Source organism: Rhinichthys klamathensis, unplaced genomic scaffold, assembly GCF_029890125.1.
Source record: "Rhinichthys klamathensis goyatoka isolate OS25496 unplaced genomic scaffold, OSU_Roscu_1.1 h1tg000571l_1, whole genome shotgun sequence".
NCBI lineage: Eukaryota > Metazoa > Chordata > Actinopteri > Cypriniformes > Leuciscidae > Rhinichthys > Rhinichthys klamathensis.
Window position 1 is genome coordinate 2,614,104 of NW_026607037.1, and position 20,499 is coordinate 2,634,602.

The following is a 20,499-nucleotide window of genomic DNA, read 5'->3' on the forward strand; positions in this document are numbered from 1 at the left end:
GAAGCTCAGTTACAAATGAGAATGGTCTGGTTTTAACCAGGCTAGCCAAAACTGGAAGCATAGGTAGAAGAAAGACGCAACTGTACAAATGGGGCTATTTCGGGAACTTTTTTGCCCCATGTGCACAAGTCATTTAGACATTTGCAACAGTTTATTTTTTTACACAAAGTTTGATTTTACGCAATTCATCTGTTTTACAGTTCCTAACTCTGTTGTTTTCGTTAGCATGAAGCTGCAGCTTAAAAATACATGAATTACACTTACGAATAACAGTTAAATCCTGTAAATATTGTTTTCTTACACTTGAAAGGCGATTTACACCTTTACAAATCTTCTCTTGCGCATTCAAATTTAATTCACGCTAGCAATCTTATGTATACTTTCACAAATCTTACCCTGCAGCACATGCGATTCTTTATGGCATTATATTACCTTCATAAATATTGTAATGCATTACTTTTCAAAGTAACTTTCCCCAACACGGGTAGAAAGACTAAATTAAATGAAATACTAATGAAAAAAGTGACAAAAAACAGATATGCATTTGTTGATTTGTCTTTTGTTTTATCAGTCCATTATCAGTGTCTTAGCAAGTGGCGCACTAATGCTGTGTTCAAAATATGACTAATTTTTGTGCTTCTCCCACCAGTTCTAAAGCAGCCTAGTTGTTTAATGTTAGGTAGGCCTACGCATAGTACACAACACAAGTTGGTATTTTCTGATCAATGTGTACATTGAGGTTAGTTTCAGAAAACTGCAAGAAACAATCAAAAAGTACTTTAGTAAAGTACATTTTATTGTTTAGTGGAAGAAATACAGTGGAGAAGTGCACATTTTTATTCTTAAAAATATCACATTAAATTCCCTTAGACCTGATAGGAACCCAAATGGATCCCATTAAAGTCCTGCAGAAGTGGTCCTACAGAATGTCTTGTCCTATAAGACAATTTCGATAGGAATCCCATTGGCTCCAACAAAGTTTCTTATGGAAATGTTTCTTCTTATTTTCCGACAAAGGGATTTCTTCAGGACCAAATAACAATGACTTTAGCAATCATGATAAAAATGTAAGAACATTAGATGTCCTCAGGCGATGCCGCCCTCGTGTGTTAAGAGAGTGCAATGGGTGGTCTTGGCAGAAATTAGTTGTTATGTAACTGTCACGTCTAGAACCATTTGTCACTGCTCTTCTACTATTGTAGCAAATGCACTATCTTTACTTACCCACAGCCTTTTCTATAGGCCAGTGACTGAGCTCTCAACGCACGTGAAGAGCAGTGCGCTTTCGCAAAATATAAACAGGAGGCGGGGCGCGAGGTGGAGCCTAGCAGAAGTCATGCATTACCATACATAACTCTACGTGATATAATAATGTTTAGGAGGCTTTATACACATCAATCATTATTTTATAAACCAGATATTAAAGGGACGAGTGCAAAAGGAGAGCTCCGCGTGTTCTGTAATGTGACAAAGAGCTGTCAAGAAGGGGAGGGGCCTAGTTCACGCGTAGGTAAAACAGCTCTCCAGTGGTCTCCAATGACAGCGCGCATAACTGCAGGGTCTGGCGTTACATTTGCCTTTTTACCAAAGTTGTGCACTCGGAGCCCTCCAACGTGGCGATCTCCTAACCACCCGAAGAGTGGGATAAATATTTCAGTGGGTCTGAATGACTGGATTACTATCAGAACCGATAACGCAGAGCCTGTCAGTTTAAGATTAGCGGTTTAAACAAAAAACTACAACAGGGCAACTCCCCCTGAACTGGGCTGCCAAGGTAAGACTCGAAGAATTTGTTGCAGGCTGCAAGTTTTCTTCTCTCTTGAGCTGCTACCGAAAACTTTTCAACTGAGTTTCAGGAGTTACTTTTACATAATGCATGTGCTTTTTAGAGGTTCTTGTATGTTTCTAACCGAAAACAACAACAACAACAACAACAATAAACTAGCAAATTGTGTCCTGTTGCAGTTTAACGTTATAGCCTACTTGCCTTGGCATAAAACTTTTAACTTGGTCAATGCATTTTGTCCTTAATACGTTCAATTGGCCATATGTTTGTTTATCTGATCAATTTCCTTTAGTTTAATCAGGTTTTACTGTTTATTTAGCTACAGTTTGGATCAATTTATGTAAATACATGTGGGCTGTGAAATATATTCAGATTGGCGTGGCATGTTCCTAAAATACTGTCAGCTGCCAAATTTACACTAAGCGGGTGATGTTATACAAAAATATACCCTGGGTAGTATTAGTTTACAATTAAAGCTTGTTACATTGTCAAAAACAATCAAGTGCCAAAACGTATTAAACGTAGTCATATATAGGCAACAGACATAACGCATTATATTTCAGCCCGGGATTTTAATGGCCAAGACCAGCATATATTTTTAAACTCATGTTTTAATAGGAATATACAGATAAATAACAAATAACATTCTAAACTTTTTAAGCAAACATTCTATAATAAAAAAGTGATTAATAGGCACAGCTGAAAAATACTGCACATAGGCCTACAATTTAAAAAGTGAAATTAAAATAAATATCAGACAGCAATATGGCTTATGCTCATCTATAAAATGTTATGTTAAAGCGCTGTATAAAAACCTTGATATCGCCTGCGATTTGCCGCTGTGTGCCTCTCATTGAAAATAAACTAGCCTATGACTTGCGCTTTCGCGCATCCTGTGTGAAACTGCCTTTATGTTGAGGTGGTACTACTACCGCCCAATTTATGAGCGGCCCACCGGGAATAGGCTACTCCCGATTCTCCCGATGGCCACTCCGGGCCAAGGAGAGCGAGAGCGATATTTCAATGAAATAATGGCTTTGACACTAGATTCTGTCTGCATGGAGCCTATAGTCATGTGTTCTCATGCTTAGTGTGCCATAAGTGAAATCAAGAGACTGTTGGTATGAGAAATAGCACAGCCAATCAAATAACGGGTTGAGTGGGTAGGTCACTGGCACTCATAGAAAAGGCATTTGTAGAATAACAGAGGCAAAGAAAATCTGTTCACTTTCCCACTACTTTCAGTTTTTTTTTTTTTTTTTTTTGTCTTTGTGTAATTTGACAGTATTATTGCTGTTATAAACAACTTCCTAGACATGAGAGGGCACAGAGATGAGAGAGATAAGAAACATGTTTATTTTTCACCTGTCACAAGATCGTCATAAAGGCATCGGATACCTTGAAATCTTTCCACCTCATGCCTGCCTGCCTGTCAGTCAACTAAGAATGACTAGCCGCTCCAGCTCTGACGCAGTAACACTTTCTCCTTCTCTCACATGCTCCCTCTCTCTCTTTTTGCTAGAGAGGGTACGGGACTTCTGTACTTTTCCACTCTTACAGTGGAGAGCACATGGACCCCTGAGCTGGTCCCTTCCTCAGACAGTGGGCAAATACTGCTGGACCCGAATGTTTCAAGTCTGCATTTACCCACATGGCCTCTTTAGTGAAACTATATGCAGACGCATGACTTTATTTCATGCCACAATTCAGGGGTTTTCAACCTTTTAAATGCTTTTTAATACTTGCAAATGAGATTATCCCCTTTCATGAAATAAAGGCATCTATATATTTTCATGTATACAGACAGACCCATTTATACTTTTTGTGTAAAGCCTTGAATTATAAAGACATGTCTGTTTATTACCAGCAATTAACTGGCCTAAATATTGTTGTACAGGCCTAGTAGTGTGTTTCACAATCACAAGGAGATCATCTGTATGTTGAAATAATGTGAATGACATTTTATTTTGTCAAAATTAGTTTTGAACCAATGGGACTCTGGTGCTTGTGGTTGCTCTCTGTTTGCTAAACCGATTTTGAAATACACGTCCATGTTTGTCTGTGTTCATCTGAGCTTTTTATCTCCACTGGTGAATGTCTGGATTATTACTAAGATAAAGAGATTTAGATTTACTGTACAATTCAGTGACAAATAATGAGTGAAAGTTTGCACAAAAAAATAAATAAAACACAAATTCTAAAATAACTTGTATAAAAGACAATAAGTTATTTAAAAAGTTTTTTTAAAATGCAAAGAAAAATAAGTACAACAGATTTAGATTTAGGTTTTTATTTTTACTTACTGTAACATCTTGATGTTGAAAAAAGTATGTGGACTTATACATGGTAATAATATCATTTCTACATTCTCTTCACTCTTCACTACATTCTACACCACGATCTTCTGTTTACCTTGAAGTGAGAAGAAAACTGATAGCTGGAAGGGAGATGGCAAGGTGGACTTGACTTATTGACTTTAGCTCCAACTTACATAAAGAACAATGAAACTATTCACTTCTCTCCTGGGAAGAGGGAGAAAGTTCGAGGGAAACGAGAGAAGTAAATACAGGGAAGCGAGAAGAGCTAGATAAAGGGTTAGCGGATCCCCGTGGTTTTCTGCGAAATGGGTGTACTTGTCCAAGAAAGTGTCTCCGAAACATGTTGAACACTGTACTTTTCTATTGTACAGTATGTAACTGTTTTAGATCTTATGTTGACATAATAATTGCTGAGAACCTGTAAAGAAAAGTTATAAAAATGAATCGATTCACCATTTACCCATGATGGTTAAAACAAGGCTCTATACTGGAAGCAGTGTTATTATTGATAACTAAAACTTTTCAAATCGTTTGTTAAATCTGAAATAAAATATAAATATCAGATTTAAACTTAAAAAAAAATTAAATGAGAAATGTTGCCTTGAAAACGAACTGTTTTAGTTTAAGTTTAAGTACTCAAATGACTAAAACTGGAATAAAAAACTAATAAAAATGACAATCACATTGCAAAATTACTAAAACTTAAGCTAAAATTAAACTGAGAACTGGACAAATACTGTGCCCTTTCTAGATGGAGAAGCCACCATTGACCAATGAGAATGGGAGTGTGTTGGCCGAGAGCCGATCCGACATGGCTTTGGTGTCGGCAGAGGATGAAGTCGGGTCTGCAGGTGCTGCTGGGCAGGAGAACGACAGGCCGGCGTGGGACAGTAAACTGCAGTATGTGCTGGCCCAGGTGGGCTTTAGCGTTGGCCTGGGAAATGTCTGGAGGTTTCCCTACCTCTGCCACCAAAATGGAGGAGGTGGGTACTTTTATTATTCATTTACAGTTTTAAAAAAACTTTTTAAATGTAGACTCTTGCCTTCCACTCAATACCGTACATTTAAGTTGCAATTATTGACAATTCAACTATACAGCCCAGTGACTTGTGCCTTTATTTATAGACCACCAAAATATAATAAGAAATTCGGGACTCTTCTGTCTAGTCCCTACTGTGGATAAATTACTAATCCTGGGTGATTTTAATATCCATGTCTGTTGCCCTTCCCATCACTTGGTAAAGGAATTTGTACAACTCATTGACTCATTTGACCTCCTTCAACATATTCATGACATAACACTGACATACTATTGATCTTGTTCTATCTTCTGGCCTTTCAATATGTAACATTGATATTAAAGGGATGGTATAATGCCCCTTTTTACAAGATGTAAAATAAGTCTCTGATGTCCCCAGAGTGTGTATATGAAGTTTTAGCTAAAAATATCCCACACATAATTTTTTTATAGCATGTTAAAATTGTCCGTTTTTGAGGGTGAGCATCATTTTGTGTGTGTCCCTTTAAATGCAAATGAGCTGCTGCTCCCAGCACAAAGGGCGGAGCTTCAAGAGCTTGTGTGTGTTAGCGGCTCAGATTACTTTACACAGACACACACTAAAATGCCTTTTATGTGTAAATCGGAGTCGGACAATGATGGAAAGACTCCAGAAGAAGTGACAACATGTGGAATGCAACAGGACGTTTCTGAATAGTTGATGAATTTATGTGGTTTACGTGGAGTTAACTATCTTCTAGTCATTGATTAGCATATTCTGTCATGATAACCTATAAAATCGCTCGTATGGGAACTGAGATACCTACAGAGTGACATGCTATTGCCTTTGTGTTACAATAACACAGTAATTTGACACAGTAATAACACACACTTGTTGTTACAGTATTGCAATAAATGTGAAAAGACTGTTGCGACAGCTTGAGCAGACTCACAAATGAGCTCTACTACAACAACTCCTCCTCTTCTCAACATGGACTCTCCCCCTTAGTTGCGTGTTCCCGGGGGTGGGGTTTATGTACATTTTAGGGATGTCACTAACCCGGGAGGAAGCTCGTATAGTCCCTATCAGTCGTTTGTTGTAGTCCGACTCCTTAAAAAACAAAATATCTCCCTTTGCTTTGAACTTTGAGCGTTGTAACTTTGCAGATGTTTATGCTAAAACGGCATTACACACAAACTAAAGTTAAAAAAGTGAAATCATAATCAGCCACCCCTTTAAGGAAAGCTGTCTGTCGGATCATATGTCTGTCATTTTTAATGTTTTACTTCCATATTTGCCTCCGAACGATCGAAAAGGTGTGCATTATTCTCGTGTGATAACTCCTCCAACTATAAATACATTTTCTAATGCCTATACAGAGTCCTTAGCCAAGACTATTTTGGAAGCTCCATCGCATAGCCACAACACTGAGGAAATTACTTTGTTGTTTAATTAGACATGTACAAATATTGTAGACTCACTTGCACCTCTAAAACCCAAAGGTTTCTAAACTTAGCTCACGTCCATGGTTCAACCATCATACCCTTGCTCTCAGGCAGGAGTGCCGTAAAGCAGAATGTAAATGGAAAAAAGATAGGCTACATGTCTCCTTGGAGATTTTTAAGAACTGCCTGTATGCCTACCAGTGTGCTGTCAAAGCAGCGAAAATTGAATACTTCTCAGATTTTATAACTAAAAATTCACATAATCCAAAAGTCCTGTTAAAACCAACTAGGGGATATTATGCCGACACATCTTTTTAAAGAGCTGTTAGGTGTGATCTGTTTTGACTATCATGAATAGCTCATTGAGCACTGGCGTTATTCAATCCTGCTTTAAGCTCACAGTGATTAGGCCATTTCTGAAGAAGCAAGGTCTCGATTCGTCTGATTTTAATAATTTTCGATCCATCTCCACAATGCATTTTCTGTCGAAAGTGTTGGAAAAGATTGTCTTTCTTCAAATCTCTGAATTCTTAACAGACCATAATCTGCATGATAAATTTCAATCGGAGTTTAGGGCCCGCCATAGCACCGAAAAAAACCCCTCCAAATTACCTCTTGCTCACTTTGGATTCGGGGAACTCCGCTATTTTAATTCTTCTCGATCTAACCGCTGCCTTTGATACCATCACAGGATTCTTTTAGGTCGTCTACAGCAGGAGGTTGGGCTCAGCGGCATGGTTTTGCGCTGGTTCTATTCGTATCTCTCCAATAGGTCTGTTTCAGTTACAATTTGAAATCATTCATCACCCTCAGTTCCTCTATCAACAGGCTCCCACAAGGGTCCATATTGAGTCCTATTTTATTTTCCCTCTATATGTTACCTATCTAACAGGAAATCTGTCTATGATAAAAATGTCTATCTTCAGGAAATATGACATTACATACCACTGCTATGCTGACGACACTCAATTGTATGTCCCATCACATCCACTTGATAAGTCCTGTTCCAACATTAAGTGTCTCGATGATGTAAAATGCTTGATAGCTAAGAATTTTCTCCACTTAAATGAGAGCAAAACTGATGTTGAAGTTCTTAGCCCTCTTAGCTCTTCGCCACTTATCTCTTGCTACCTGGGGCCACTCCAGAAATGTTCACCGATATGCAAAAAGTCTGGGTGTATTTTTTGACTCCGAGTTGAATTTTTCACAACAAGTTAGTGCTGTGGAGAAAACTAGTTTCTACTACTTAAGATTCATAGCTAAAATGAAACCTACGCTCTCATCTAGAGATCTGGAGACGATCATCCATGCTTTTATATCATCCAGACTGGATTATTGTAATGTCGTATATATAAGTCTCTCTCAGTCATTGGTGAATCGATTTCAGCCGGTTCAAAATGCCGCTGCTAGACTTTTGACCGGTATTAGAAAGAGGGACAGAATCATCCTGATTTTAACATCCCTTCAATGGTTACCTATCAGATATCGGATCGACTTCAAGGCCCTATTAATAATTTTTTTAAATTGTAAATGGTCTTTCTCCTTCTCATCTGTCAGATCTTGTTTGTCTACACCAGTCAGTAAAGAATCTGGGTTAGACAGATAAATTATTGCTCCAGGTACCGGGGTGCCGACTCAAGCGAAAAGGCGACCGTTTCTTTTCGATAGCCGGTCAATTCAATTCAATTTTATTTTATTTGTATAGCGCTTTTCACAATACATATTGTTTCAAAGCAGCTTTACAGAAAGTGCATTTCAGAAATGTACATAGAAAAATACAGTTAGTTAATCATGTATTAATTTAGGGCATAACATATCGCCGGTCGTTGAGTCGTCTCTTCACAGGCGTCGAGTCTGTCATGTGGATGGAAGGAGAACCCAGGCGCAGACAGCAGATGACACTCAAATGATTTATTTTGGACAAAAACAGAAAACAAAACCCACGAGGGGGTAAAACAGGACTGGAGCAGAGTATAACAAGACTAAGACACGATGACAAACAAAGACTCTGACTTGACAGGAAACGAACTCACAATACTGATTAAACAGGTCTTCAGACAATATACTCACAGGGATTAACACGCAAAGTTAGACAATGTACCGACACAGGACAGCAAACACAAGGGGATTAAATAGAGAGACACAAATGACAAAGACAGGTGAAGCTGACTAGACAATAATGACGAGACGAGGATAACAAGGGGGCGGGGTAACGTAACGAGACAACACAAGCACATGGCCAAACAATTGGCCATGCGCTTGTACACAAAACATGATTCTGTCATGATCCTGCCACAAGACAAGAGGAATCAAAGACATGATGGCAGAATCATGACAGAGTCGTCTCATCGCAGGTGTTGGGGCATCTGAAGTCTCCGTGAGAGGCTGGATACAAACTGGAGCTGACGAACGCTATCTCCCTTTGGACTAGCGTCCCGAGATAACAGCAGAAAAGCAGATGGGAAATAATTAGCATAGCTGCTGTTCATAATATCAATGCATTCGATCTGATTCAACAGTAGTATAAAAGGTAAGCATTGTGTGAATGCTTGGCTAAAGAGATGCGTCTTTAATCTAGTTTTAAACTGGGACAGCGAGTCTGAGCCTCGAACAATATCAGGAAGGCTATTCCAGAGTTTAGGAGCTAAATGTGAGAACGCCCTCCCTCCTTTAGTGGACTTAGATATCCTAGAATGACCAGAAGCCTCGAATTTAGTGATCTTAAAGAACGCGATGGATTGTAGGGCGATAGAAGGTCCATTAAATACACAGGAGCTAAACTATTTAGGGCTTTATAGGTCAGTAGTAATACTTTGTAATTGATACGGAACTTAATAGGTAACCAGTGTAGAGATGATAAAATTGGTGTTATATGATCATATTTTCTTGACCTAGTAAGAACTCTAGCAGCTGCATTTTGCACTAACTGTAGCTTGTTTATTGTGGATGCAGGACAACCAGCTAATAAAGCATTACAGTAATCTAGTCTCGAGGTCATGAATGCATGAACTAACTTTTCTGCATCAGAAATAGATAGCATGTTACGTAGCTTACGGTCCTAGGTTATGGAATAACTTACCGCTTGCCATCCGCTCTGTTCCCTCTTTTAATGCTTTTAAAATGGCTTTGAAGAAGCACTTTTATATCTTGACATTTGACTCTGACCCAGGAGAGAACTAAATATTAATGTTATGTTGTTGTGTTTGTATTCTCTTTGTTTAGTTTCATTGATTGCTTTGTACAGCACTTTAAGCTGCCCTTGAGGCAGTAGAAATGTGCTTTATAAAAAACTAACCTAAACATTGTATGTGTGTGTGTTTGTGAAACTGAATGATTGGTAATGTAATCACACACTCTCTTTCTTCAGGTGCCTTTATGTTATTGTACGTGATGCTGTTGCTCATTATCGGGGTTCCTCTGTTCTTTATGGAGCTGGCCGCTGGCCAGAGCATCCGTCAGGGCAGCATCGGGGTCTGGAAACACATCTCACCTCGCCTCGCTGGCATCGGCTACTCCAGCTGCATGGTAAAACACACATATACACTCTCTCTGTATGAGAATTACAAGTGTTATTCTATTGCATTATAACATGGGGCTTATGTTCATATACATATACAGTACCGGTCAAAAGTTTGGAAACATTACTATTTTTTATGTTTTTAAAAGAAGTCTCTTATGCTCATCAAGCCTGCATTTATTTGATAAAAAATACAGACAAAAAACGTAATATTGTGAAATATTATTACAATTTAAAATAATGGTTTTCTATTTTAATATACTTTCAAATATCATTTATTTCTTTGATGCAAAGCTGTATTTTCAGCATCATTACTCCAGTCTTCAGTGTCACATGATCCTTCAGAAATCAATCTTCAGTGTGTCACATGACCCTTCAGAAATCAGTCGCTGATTTATTATCAATGTTGGAAACAGTTGTGCTGCTTAATATTTTTGCTGGAGCCTGTGATACTTTCTTTAGGTTTCATTGATGAATAAAAACTTAAAAAGAACAGCATTTATTTAAAATAGAAATCTTTTCTAAAAATCACTTTTTATCAATTTAACACATTCTTGCTGAATAAAAGTATTCATTTCTTTCAAAACATAAAATAAAAATTACTGACCCCAATCTTTTGAACGGTAGTGTATATTGTTTCAAAAGATTTTTATTTTAAATAAATGCTTTTTTAAAAACTTTTTATTCATCAAAGAATCCTGAAAAAAGTATTACAGGTTATAAAAAATATTAATGTTTTCGGCCGGGGTGGGTTAGTGAAGAAAGTATATGTCAGTCTTCAATGTAATTTAACTGAATTTATATAGTAAAAAATAATAATTGATGACAGTTTAGTATATTTGTTTTACAATGAATCGTTGTTCACATTGTTATTTTTATTGCCCGTTTGTTTTTTTCTTCTGGTGTATACTAGACATTAAAGATGGCCAAAAATAGTGTGTTGACATTTTTTCAGAGATATTATTGGTGAGTTTATATTTAAAATGAGCTGAAAGGTATCATGTTTCGTCTGGTGGTTACATGGCATGGGATTTATGAGCGTCAGCTTCTGTAATGCCACAGATCAGGTTCAACAGGAGGAAATGTGTCTTGCACAGGCAAAAAAGCCACAAATATTTTAAAGCTGACTCATAATATAAATATTTGTATCATGCTGGTTAGAATTATGAATTCAGAAGTGTCAGTTTTATTCTGAGACTGCCTTAAAGAACGCAGCCAGCTTTAACTCACAGTGTTTGAAAAATGGCTACAATCCATACATACATGTTGGCATATTCTGTGTTTGTATGTAAGGAGGAGGAGTAGATCCTCTCTGTATGAGAATTTCCTGTGAGCATTTGTATATGTGTGCTTGTATGATAACATTATCAGCTCGTCAGTAAGATCAGATGGCAGAAGTTCTATAATGTTGGCACCTTACACAATATGAGAGGATTTATTTATGTATTGCTTTACACAGTAATGGAACAATCAAAGATCTTGACAGTGTGTATTTTTAGACTTTCTCTCTTTTTGGTTTTTAATCATACACCTATACATCCATAAGATGTCATTGTACTCTTTTTCTCTCCCAGGTGTGTTTCTTTGTGGCCCTGTACTATAATGTGATCATTGCCTGGTCTCTGTTCTATATGGGGAATTCATTCCAGTATCCATTGCCATGGGAACAGTGTCCTGTAGATATGATCTCAAACCAGACAGGTATGTTGTTTACATACACAAAATCACTTGGAATCAATTTTTTAAAGAAATTAATACTTTTATTCACCAAGAATCCTGAAAAAAAGATGGTTTCCACAAAAATATGAAGCAGCACATCTATCATCAACATTTATAATAAGAAGAAATGTTTCTTGAGCAGCAAATCATCATTCTGAAGGATGATGTCATGTGACACTGAAGATTAGTGTAATGATGCTGAAAATTCAGCTTTAACATCACATTTATATTACTTAAAAAATATATTCAAATAAAAAACAATTATTTCACAGTATTACTGTTTTTACTTTGATCTAATAAATAGAGCCTTGGTAAAGGTTCTTTTAAAAACATTAAAAAATCCTTACCGACCCCAAACTTTTGAACGGTAGTGTAAGTTAAAAAAATAAAATAAAAAATTATTAAAGGAACAAAATGCATTAATGAAACCATCAAGCTTTAAAAACAACATTAAAACCCGTTGCATTCAAACGTTAGGTGAGGGATTCAATGGAAGAGAACATTTAGTTGTTGCTTAAGTCAGACAGATGCAGAAAGGAATATTATCCTTCTTTTCAAATAGTTTTTTACTAGTGTCAAATAATTAGTTCAGAATGAGCAGTCCACTAGTCAGTTACTCACGCACATCCCTAATTATTACACACGTTGTATATTTTGTGTCTTTGAGATTTACAGTATGTACAGTTGTTTTGATCTCATCTTCCTGTCTTAGTGAAGGAATGTGCAGCAAGCTCTCCTACCTCCTATTTCTGGTTCAGAAAGGCTCTGGATATCTCAGACTCCATAGATGAGTCAGGAGAGTTTAACCCTATAATGACCGGGTGCCTCCTTGCCGCCTGGGCTATAGTGTGTCTCGCAATGATCAAGGGCATCAAGTCTTCTGCCAAGGTACAAAATACAAACACGTTTGTTTTTCAATCATGGTAGAGATGTTTCTGGTACATCTACGTTTGTTACTGAGCTAATGATATTTTCTATCCCCCAACACTCACAAACCTTTTAGCATTTCTTCATAGTCAAAAATAAATATTTTTATCATTTATTAAGCCATTTTCCTCACAATGTAGTGTGTTTCACTATCCTTGTGAGGTTTTACAATTCTTGAAGGGACATAAAATTGTTTCCAAAATGTTTAAAAAAAATGTAATCAACAGATGTTCTTTGTGAAATCAATAAATTAAAAATAAGTTCTTCCGATTTATGATCTGTCTATTCCTTTTCTCCAGGTGATGTATTTCTCCTCCGTGTTCCCTTACGTTGTGCTGATCTGTTTTCTCATCAGAGGGCTCATGTTGGACGGGGCTTTAGAGGGCATCAAATATATGTTTTATCCTAAGGTGACAACAAGAGTTCACACGACTCCCATAAAGTGCAATTTAAGGGCATGTCAAAGCATGCTATATTAAAATGTTGTAATCATACAGTATTTCTCTGTTTGGATTAGCTGGAGATTTTGGGGGAAGTGCAGGTGTGGCGTCAGGCTGCCACACAGGTGTTTTTTGCACTGGGTCTAGGTTACGGCTCTGTGATCGCTTATTCATCCTACAACCCTGTGCATAACAACTGCCACCGGGACGCCATCATGGTCTCTGCCATCAACTTCATGACCTCAGTATTGGCCTCTCTGGTTGTCTTTGTGGTCCTTGGTTTCAGAGCCAAGAACATTTCTCTGGAATGTGTTGCATCGTAAGTAAGAATCTGTGTTCGTTTTCTTTTGTTTTTGCTTGAAATACGATTGTATTTAATTTTCTCTTATGCTCACCAAGGCTGCATTTATTTGATCAAAAATTGTGAAAAATGTGAAATATTTCAATTTAAAATAATTTTTATGTTTTGGAATGTAATTTATACCTGTGATGTCAAAGCTGAATTTTCAGCATCATTACTTCAGTCTTCAGTGTCACATGATCCTTCAGAAATCATTCTATGATTGGTGCTCAAGAAACATTTATTATTATTATCAATGTTGAAAACAATTGTAATGTTTTTGTGGAAACTGTGATAGATTTTATTCTAAAGAACAACATAGCTATTTGAAAAGTGAAACGTTTGTAACATTATAAATGTGTTTACTGCCACTTTTGATACATTTCATACATCCTTGCAATATAAAAGTATTTATTTCTTCAAAAACAACAACAACAATCTGACTAACTTTTGAACGATAGTGTAATTTGCATAGCAGAGATTGTTATATATTGTGTAAGCTTTTCAACAATACATCCTTCTATTCATCTTCATCATTTTTGTCCCCTCCAAATAAACTGCATATAATAAATCCAGCTAAATGTTACTATAAATTATTCTGTATCAAACTAACATTTTCATAATTTCTTTGCAGTAATGTGGCCAGGATGGCAGAAATGGCAACAACAGGTTCATCGCAGCATTGGTGGCCATGGTTCAACATTTCTGACCCCAAATCAGTGTCTCTTCATGACTACAGAGAATGGTACAGCCACTATGGAAGCCTGTTAGGGTCAAATATCACTGACTGTGACCTGGAAAGAGAAATGAGCAAGGTAGAACATATATGTGTGCGCTTCAGTGCATATTCTATTACATTAGTTAAATGTATCTCACTGTCAGTGAAATTATTTCTGGTTGTGAGAGTCCATCCATCTATTCTGTTTCTCCTTCTCTCAGGGAGTGGAGGGCACAGGTTTGGCATTTATAGCATTTACAGAAGCGATGTCGTTGTTTCCTGCAAGTCCATTTTGGTCAACTTTATTCTTTCTCATGCTGCTGAATTTGGGCCTCTCCACCATGTTTGGCACCATGCAGGGGATTCTTACCCCACTCATGGACAACTTCAGAGTGCTGGGGCGCCACAAGACCATGTTGACGGGTACACTCAAGTAGATGTGCTAATACTATAAAGGATATTGTGCCCTAGCTGTCACGTAACTTGGCTGTATCATTGTATTACATGCAGTGTGTTGCTGTATCTTGGGCTTCCTCTTTGGCCTGCTCTTCACTCAAAGAAGTGGCAACTATTTTGTGACCATGTTTGACGATTATTCTGCAACATTGCCATTGATTGTCGTCGTCATCTTTGAAAATTTCAGTGTGGCATGGGTTTACGGTGCTGATCGGTGAGATGAAGTGTGAAATCATTTATTTATATGCTGATTGTGGGATCAGCTATGTGTAGTTTTTTAAATCCTCATTGTATTTGCTGTTCTGCAGTTTCTTGGATGATGTGGAGGTGATGCTGCACTGGCGCCCTCCGGTGGTGTATCGATATTTGTGGAAGTATGTGTGCCTGCTCAGCATGGTGGGACTGCTGGCTGCTAGTCTTCTCCGCATGGTCTTCAAACGGCCCACTTACACAGCCTGGAATCACACCACGGTATTATACAAACTGAGTACAAAATAAGTTTGGACGCTATGAACTAACTTGTGTGTAAAAATAGAATGATGACTGTAGATAACTTAAAGGGATAGTAGACACAAACATGCAAAAAAAAAAAGTTCTGTCATAATTTATTTACTCTTGTCGTTAAAAACCTGTATGACTACATATTTAAAAAAAAAATGTCTTGGTGTTTTTTTCATGCTTTTGAAAGTCTCACATGCTCATCAAGGCTGCATTTATTTAATCAATTATACAGTAGAAACAGCAATATTGTGAAATATTATTAAAATGTTTTAATTTGAATATATTCTAAAATGAATTTTCAGCAGCCAAGTGTTCAGTGTCACATGATCCTTCAGAAATCATTCTAATATGCTGATTTGCTGCTCAGGAAACATTTATCCTTATTACCGGTAATGTTGAAAACAGTTGTGCTGCTTAATGTTTTAGTGGAACTCTTAATCATTTTTTCAGGATTCTGAATAGAAAGTTCAAAAGAACAGCATTTATTTGAAGAAGAATTTTTTGGTAGCATTATAAATGTCTTTACTGACACTTTTGATCAATGTAATGTGTCTGCTGAGAAAAAAAAAAGTATTTCTCTCTGTCAGGGTTCTGAAGCTAGCCTCGAGTATCCTGGATGGGCTCTGATCATGCTGTCCATGCTGATCATTATAGCATCTCTCCCGGTGCCCATTGGCTACCTGCTCTCCTTCCTTAGAGGGGGGCGGAGCCTACCAGTGGAGGAGGGTGAAGTTGAGCCTCCAAGAGAGCGATACTCCAAATGCAATTCTGATGAGCCAGAGCCAAATAACCATCACTCCGCAGTGGATGAAGACAGGAATCGGCCCCGGTCCCCCTTCCTTCCACTGGGTGCTGAACACTACAGGCTACTCTCGCAACATGAAGATAGAGAGGAAGAAGAAGACACTGAGGTGTAAGGGAAAAATGGAGATAAGTGGGTGTTTGAGTAGAAAACGACAAGACTATTTATTCATCAGTGTTGGAGTTTTTTAATGGAGTGGAGGGAGACCGACTCCATTTATTCTCATTATGCTAATGAACATTCAATGAAAAATATTTGTCAACTGCAGCACTATTTAAGAGGGATACTTTTTGCGAGTACACCAATCATTGAATTGCTTTGTTCTTGAATCCCTACATGTACTTAGCCTAAGTGAAGTGGCCTGTACCAAAAGTGCCTGAATATAAAGAATATCCACACTTAATTATATTAATTAATTATACTTAATTATAAGATTACAGCTTCTCCAAAGCACAGCAATTATACTCGTCATCTAGAATAAAACATTTGTTTTTACTACAGTTTCTTTAGTAAAATAGGGTAGCACTTTACAATGAGCTCCAATTTGTTAACATTAGTTAATGCCTCAGGTAACATTTACAATGAGCAATATATTTTTACAGCATTTTACAGCATCAAAAAACATCCTTTTTTAATGTTAGTGTTTTAAACATTAATGTTTAATGTTAATGTTTTAGCTTACGACTGCAACCATGGTTCTCTGATAAGGGGAACGAGGCACTGCATCTGGGATTGACGCTATGGGGACACCGTCAGCATAACTGGTGAAAACACACCAAATTTCATTGGCCGACCACAGTCCATTACATCATTAGTTGAGAGCCCGTGAATATAAGAGGGTGTCGTAATACAAGTCATCAACTTTTTTGTCTGAAGAAGAGGTGTAGGCAGGCCCAAGGCATGGCAATGAGGCGCAGTGTCTCGTTCCCTTTCTCAGGGAACCATGGTTACAGTTGTAACCTGAGACATTCCCTTTCGAAATGGAACTTCAACACTGTGTCTTGGATGATTTTGAGCGAATGGGCATATAGCATAAATTGACTCAATGGATTATTTAGCCAGAGTTATAGCGTCAATCAAGAGCGTACTCACCAAAGACTCACATAGACTGTCTAGTGGTACCACTCCCGCCCTTACCCACTATCTCCCAATAATAGAAGATATCCACGCCTCTGTGCTTTTATAACAAGGTAAGTACCGGCCTTTACAACCTTCCTCCCTCCCTTGTAGGCCATTTCAGCCCCAAAAATGGCTGAGCTATGACAACCTCTTTTTGCTTGCCACAGCCCCTAGGGAGTTTTCGCCAAGGTAGACTATTTTCCCAACTACGACCTTGGGTATTACCATGACTTCTGGGGGGAGAATGCAACCCTTATGCGGGACTGGCAGCCTAAAGGCCCGTACACACCGGGACGAATATCGGCGCGCGTTATTCGCCAGCGTTTTTCAACGCGTTTTTTGTGTTCACACCCAAGCGATTTTCGCTGACGATGAGCTGAGTGAACATGCAAATTCATTGCCTGACCTTAGATGCCGCTTAATGTAAAACAGAAATAGTCCTATTTTGTAGTCGCTGTCGCGTTTGTCATATAGTTCTTTATGTTCCGACACCAACGAGACCAGCAGCTCTATACATTCATCTTGCCTTGCATCTTCCTCGTCTTATTTCTTCCCGGCAGTGTAGACCATAGATATCCATAATAAAGGCCATTGGCCAGCAGCGCGGACGAGACATCTAGCCTTTATTATGGATATCTATGGTGTAGACGCTACTTGGCGCATCTTCTTCGCCGTTACGTATGTGTGCTCGGCAAGACCGTTTTGTATTTGAGCCCCCCCAAGTTGTGTTTTACTGTAACTTCAGAAGCTCCAGACACGTGAGCAAAAGCGCCAATCTCATTGGTCTGCGTTTTTTTTTTTAAATGACGCTTTTACGTGTGACGTTTTTCGTGTCGGTGTGCACACTCACATTGGTGCCCTTTGTTTAGTCACGAGGCGTTAAACGTCGGCGAATATCGCGCGCGAAATTCGTCCCGGTGTGAACAGGCCTTAAGAGGGCTCAATACAAAAAACTTTCCTCACCCTCCTCAACCACATCTGTCTCTTTCTGGCTGGATGGTGCCAGCAACATGCTATCTGCTGGATCAGATGATGTTATAGATAGCACATCTTGATCTAACAGATAGCTCGAGCCTGTGACTGAAGAATGCGAAAGAGCCATACCTCAGCCAGCTCGGCCTGCGATCCCCACACTATTACAGGCGCCCTCTTATACTCACGGGCGCTCCGCTAATGACGTCATGGACGTGCTTCAGACACAGGTTATGCTGATGCCGTCCCCATAGCGTCAATCCAAGATGCAGTGTTGAAGTTCCACTTCAAAAGTGAACTGTTTATATTTATGATATCTCACAGTGCATTAAGTAATGTTAACAGAGACAACATTTGATCTTAAAAATGTATTAGTAAATGTTGAGATTAACGTTAACTAAGATTAGTAAATGCTGTAGATGTATTGTTCATTGTTAGTTCATGTTAACCAATGTAGTTACCTAATGTTAACAAATGAAACCGTATTGTAAAGTGTTACTGAAAATAGATGGTGGAGGACTGTTAGACGTTTTAAAAATATCAGTATTATCCCTATTACTAGAATACTAATATTTTAAAATATTTTTTTTTCAAAGAAATGGTACATAGAGGTTAAAAATGTTTCTTTGAGTATGAAACTGTTAGCCATTAACCTTATTAATAAGTTAGTTTTAGCCGGAAAGTGTTTTAATATCAAAAGAAAATTGTATTGTATATTGTTAATAGAGTTGAATTGACATGGATTTGGTAAATGACTGATTTTTGTAGTATTCAGTGACAGTAAAATGCCATATATTATTTTATTTTTTTAGTAAAGCCACGTCATAGCATAAACTCAAAATATCTGGCTCCAAATATCTACATATATGTTTTAATTTTTTTTAGGTTTTTACCCAGCAGGTAAACTAGTACAACACCACAGAAATATTAAAAGAAAGATTGTGCCATTGTGTCTTTAAGCTAAGGAGTGAGACATTTGCTAAATTACTGCCACACATGCTGCAATTTAAAACACAACACTCAATACATGCAATTTTAGCCATGACTCAATGCCAACCTATGACTGCACAGGGGTTTGCATTCAAATGCAATATCATTGAATTGTACTGTGATATTAGAAGATCAATGTAGAACAGATAAAAATAAATGACTGTTATATAGGCTCAGGTTAAATCAGTGTGAACACAAATATAGAAGGCAGCTTCATTTCATGTTCCTTAGAATTTTTTTTGTTTGTTTTTTTGGTGGGAAAGCTCAGAATACATTTGGTCTGTTTCATGCTGACCAGAAAGATTTTAGTCTATATTTTAGACTGATCCACAAGAGAGGGTTTATAGTCATTAGACTAAAGGTTTTTCTTTCTTTTCTTTTTTTTAAAAACTGTAATGCTGTTGATACTTTGATTTGTATATATACAGCAGGGGATGTGTTTGCATGTTCAATTCCTTTGTGAGTATTCTCTTTGTTTGTTCACTTTTGTTGTGATATGACAGTATATACAGTACAGTTTGGATACTATGTGTGTGTGAGAGAGAGAGAGAGAGAGAGAGAGAGAGAGAGAGAGAGAGAGAGAGAGAGAGAGAGAGAGAGAAGAGAGAGAGAGAGAGAGAGAGAGAGAGAGAGAGAGAGAGAGAGAGAGAGAGAGAGAGAGAGAGAGAGAGAGAGAGTAGAATCACTGTATATCTCTATGCCAAATAAAAAGTTATTTGGTCATAGATGTGAAAGCACATTATTTTTTTTTTTTCATTCATATGGAGTTAGTTTGACAGCATATAATGATAGAGTATACAATTGAAGATAAAGTTTTAAGTTCAATTCAAATAGCCTACATTTCAACAGTTTTCACAGTAAATATTGATCCAAAGGAACAATATACAGATAACTGATCTCAAATCAATGTTTATAAGAACAACCATAAACAATGTTAAGGGGAAAATGTAAACTTCGACAGCTCTAACATTTTCCTTGGACTCAATAGCCAACGTGAAATATTTAATATGTGGAATATATATATGTAAACACACCTGTACAAAGTGAAACCGTCCAGCTTACCTTAGGGAGCTATTTTTACCTGATATAATCCTTACTTTTATCCTAAGAATTACGTTTGTTGGTGTAACCTTACAGATCACATAGAAAGGCTGATTCAGTGCGTTATTATGTTGTTATTATGAAATAAGATTTCGACTTGAAACGTCTCGTAGTAAACGCAAGGTGGCGATAGACTGCTCATAAGCTTTCACGCTGAGAAACTCTGCTCGCGCCGCCCTAACACGACTTTCATTTACAGGTGACAAATTGTGATATGCAGCTAGTTACATGATCAAGGTAGCTATACTATAGGCTAAGCTATGATACATATTTTATTGATTATGTACAAATATGTCAATAGACCAGACTCTAAATAAATATGTGCTTTATGATAGGCTACATCGTTTCGG

General features: G+C 37.7%; 1 protein-coding gene across 1 annotated transcript; it reads left to right on the forward strand.

The window, feature by feature from the left end:
• The first annotated feature begins 1,454 nt into the window (after nt 1-1,454).
• Nucleotides 1,455-16,568, forward strand: slc6a16a (solute carrier family 6 member 16a). Its single transcript, XM_056239839.1, has 12 exons — nt 1,455-1,774; nt 4,856-5,087; nt 9,915-10,072; nt 11,639-11,765; nt 12,496-12,671; nt 13,010-13,120; nt 13,228-13,469; nt 14,125-14,305; nt 14,430-14,631; nt 14,719-14,878; nt 14,973-15,135; nt 15,753-16,568. Exons 2-12 carry the CDS (start codon nt 4,856-4,858, stop codon nt 16,080-16,082), a joined length of 2,082 nt encoding a protein of 693 aa, XP_056095814.1. The 5' UTR covers nt 1,455-1,774; the 3' UTR covers nt 16,083-16,568.
• The last annotated feature ends 3,931 nt before the right edge of the window (nt 16,569-20,499 follow it).

What these genes read in the sequence shown, in the direction of transcription:
- slc6a16a (XM_056239839.1), top strand. Translation starts at nt 4,856, where the DNA reads ATGGAGAAGCCACCATTGACCAATGAGAATGGGAGTGTGTTGGCCGAG. An exon ending in CTGCCACCAAAATGGAGGAG is followed by an intron (nt 5,088 to 9,914) that starts GTGGGTACTTTT and finishes CTCTTTCTTCAG; the next exon opens with GTGCCTTTATGTTATTGTAC. An exon ending in CCACAAGACCATGTTGACGG is followed by an intron (nt 14,632 to 14,718) that starts GTACACTCAAGT and finishes TATTACATGCAG; the next exon opens with TGTGTTGCTGTATCTTGGGC.